The sequence below is a fragment of the Varroa destructor genome, unplaced genomic scaffold (genome assembly GCF_002443255.2).
Source record: "Varroa destructor unplaced genomic scaffold, Vdes_3.0 BEIS01000003.1, whole genome shotgun sequence".
NCBI classification, from domain to species: domain Eukaryota; kingdom Metazoa; phylum Arthropoda; class Arachnida; order Mesostigmata; family Varroidae; genus Varroa; species Varroa destructor.
In genome coordinates, this window is record NW_019211456.1 from 56,615,671 (window position 1) to 56,618,881 (window position 3,211).

Genomic DNA, 3,211 nt, shown 5'->3' on the forward strand with positions numbered 1-3,211 from the left:
TATATAGTGAGCGAAATTTTGGTCCTTTTCGCTACTTTATTCTCGGTAATTCGTATTAGGTAGCCAAGGTTACAGATATAATAACTGTAGAACGCTGAACTTTGTGGAAGGCAGTAAAAGAGCATAATTTATCGGCAAGCTGTGTTTGCGACCCACTTTCTTCTAAATACTAGCGCTTTTGGGATTTAAACAAACGTTTTTTTCCCCTACAAAAAAGAGGAACTCGGACAGAATTTGATTATAATCATCTTAAAACGTCTGTGCGACAGAACTTCTGCAATGGCTGCGTTTAACGGCGTTTTTTTATGCTTTGACTAAATAGAAATGGTAATGCATACAAAAATGTATTTTTATTAAAGAAACCTTATTTAGAGATTCGATTTTCTGCTTTGTATGTATCCTAAGGAACTATGCTATACCGACGCATGTAGGATCTTATCTGTGTTCTCTGAAAGAATCGAGCATCTTGATAATATTTCAAAATGTCGAAACTTAAAAAATGTTCAACTTTCAATTTATTGAACTTTTATTAAAAGTTTGGCATAAATCATTGTAATATGGCTATTTGGCGTCAATAACGGTCTTTTTAACGGTTTAAAACTATAACTTTATAGAAAAAAAAAGTAACTCAAAATAATAAAGCAGCTAATTATTGGAATATGCACTTTTTCTGGTTATACACGCCATAGAATTCCACTATCGTTCAATTTCTAACGTGAGTACGTAGGACGTCATTATAATGCTATATAAATCGAATATATTACAAAGTATAATCTCTTTTTCAAATATCAGTTATCAAGATGACGGTACAAAATAATGTTTTGTCTGAAGTTCGAAAGTCTACTTAGCTAGATGGGTTTCAGACTCGCAGAAAAGGGTTAGTGTCAATATCTCAGGGGTGGGAATATCTGGAAAAATTGAAGTGCAGCTAAAAATACAAAAGGTGTTAGACAAACCTCGCCATTTTCAAGATCAACTCAAAATCCACGTGATGGTTATTTGCTTTCAAATGCTTAGAGTGAGTAGAAAAATATTTGGTATTAATTTGATTCGTCCGTTTCACGATGGACCTAGCGTGTATTCTTTGTAAATTTATGATATAACCGTACAAGTCGGTTTACAGTTGAAGTAGATGCTACTTTAACCGCAGACCTACTTTTTTCATAAATTTGTTCTGCTTCTTATTTTTGAAGACAGGTAGGATGCCAAAGACATAGATCTAAAAAAGAAAAAAATAAGTTCAGCCTATATACGAAATAATTAAAAATGCACCGAATATCGAACGAGGTAATACGTTTAAGCGTGGCGATTATTCGAAGTTTTGAAAAACTACATAAACATGGTGTTATGGACGCACGCGAAATAAACAATAACTGTCTTGCCGGAAATATATCGTAAACACATTTAAAGTCGGCTCCCCGATAGAGTAGAACGGAAAAAACTAACGATAGTGGTAGAGCCATAATATATAGATCGTACGCAACAATGATTTTCATTTGTTGCTGGATGAACCAGTATTGAATTGGAATATACGTGAATGTAAATAGTGACTCGCAATTGCTTCCCTCTTTAATTTTTCTTTCTCGATGGAATTAGTTGCCTTTAGCCCGAACGTATCACGAACAGAGCGGACCTTTCAACGTAGCCAACGAGTTTCACCGGTATCTTTTCATAGGAAGAGACGAAACACTGATGACGTACGGTAGCAGTGGCGCTACAATGTGGATCCTGCGTTGTGGGGCTGTTCTGATAGTGTTTTGGTGCTGCACGATCTCTCGGGTGCAAGCTAACCCGCGATGTTTACTAGCAGAGCAAGAACGGGCTGCTTTTATGGGCGAACTTTTGAAAGAGGCACAGACTGGATCTGGTGGACTCCAACAAGCACATGAACTCCGAAGACTCGTCCATTCTGTTCTTGACAATAACTCCTGGCGAGAGGTGAGTGTAATTTCATCTATACAAATACAAATCACTTACTCTTAGTGTAGTTACCTACTCATTTTTATTTTGAAAAAATGGTCACGTTTAGGAAAAAACGTAATGTGCTCCAACGCATAGTTCGCTTTCAAGCCTACGGCGCATCTGCCGGTTAGATTTGCCCCAGTCTTTGATATTTCGATTGCAGCCTTGCGTTTCTCCATAAAAACGGCCCAAGTTCGATCTCACTCTATAGACCCCTTGATTTTCAGCCAGCATTTTCCCACAATTTAAAAAGCGTTTATATATTTTAATTTGATTATTTCCTTTTTTCTTTTTGCTATCTGTGCCAGAACATCATTATCTCCAAATGTATTTACCAAAATAATTTTAACACAGCCGATTCAATAGCTCGTCTCATCACGTTCCCTAAAATCAATTCAAATTGACTTAGCGCAAATGAGATAAGCACTTGAAATCTGTTCTAAAATATTCTTCCGAAGCTCGATTTCGGTCATTTTGTAAACAATACAAGCGTCCAAGGGAACCCTGCGCTGAAATCTTTTCTGTAGTGTGTCTGCACACTATACATGGGCAATTAGACAATTTATAATGAAAAATTCAAAATATGATGAGCCGCAGCTAGAACAACAGTTGCTCCCCGAAGGCAAAATTTCGAGGCAAAAAATATTTGCGCAGTGTGCGCGGCTCTGTCTAAAACGGGAGCAAAATGTTAGATTGCCCACGTACATTTTCCTTGTCCTGAGCAAACAGCTACAAAATGAGCGTCTAAAAAGGCCGGTTTCGAATTTCTGCCGAGTTCTGAAATCGTGCAGTGGTTATTGTTGCATCGGATCCCGTTCTTTTAGTTGCGGCCATATTACATCAGTAGCTTTCACTGACGACATCATCTTTAATAAGGGTCCATTACACTTCTACACACAACTAATTAGAATTGTTGTTTTAACGGCAACTTCATGAGAGATCATCCATTCATATTGCTCGTGTTTTTTTTCGATAACTTTTTCTAAAATTACAACATTTATTGAGCGCAGAGTTTCCAGAACCGACAAAGACTATAGAAATTAGCTTGATCCCCTCAAAAGTAAACCGCATAGCCTTGTCCAATGTCAGCTTGTTTGCGGCCGTTAACGTAATCGTAACGATAAGGTGCTGGCTCACGTACGGCTGACACACAGCAGTTTCCAGCTTGTTTTAAGCTAGTATACTAATCAAGCATAGTTCCTTCGAAGGGGGTGACAACGCAAGCCCGAAATTGATTAATAAAATTGTA

At 37.5% G+C, this 3,211-nt stretch overlaps 1 protein-coding gene across 6 annotated transcripts in view; it reads left to right on the plus strand.

The window, feature by feature from the left end:
• LOC111246299 (uncharacterized) overlaps positions 1-3,211 on the plus strand; it is a 14,610-nt gene that overhangs the window by 6,367 nt on the left and 5,032 nt on the right. For 4 of the 6 annotated variants that reach the window (XM_086984847.1, XM_022795653.2, XM_086984848.1 and 1 more), the window contains exon 2: positions 1,597-1,938. In XM_086984847.1, the coding sequence (XP_086840973.1) occupies positions 1,693-1,938 (246 nt within the window). In that variant the 5' untranslated portion in view covers positions 1,597-1,692. The remainder of the gene's footprint in view (positions 1-1,596; positions 1,939-3,211) is intronic. The other 2 variants (XM_086984849.1, XM_022795655.2) reach the window with 2 other exon arrangements.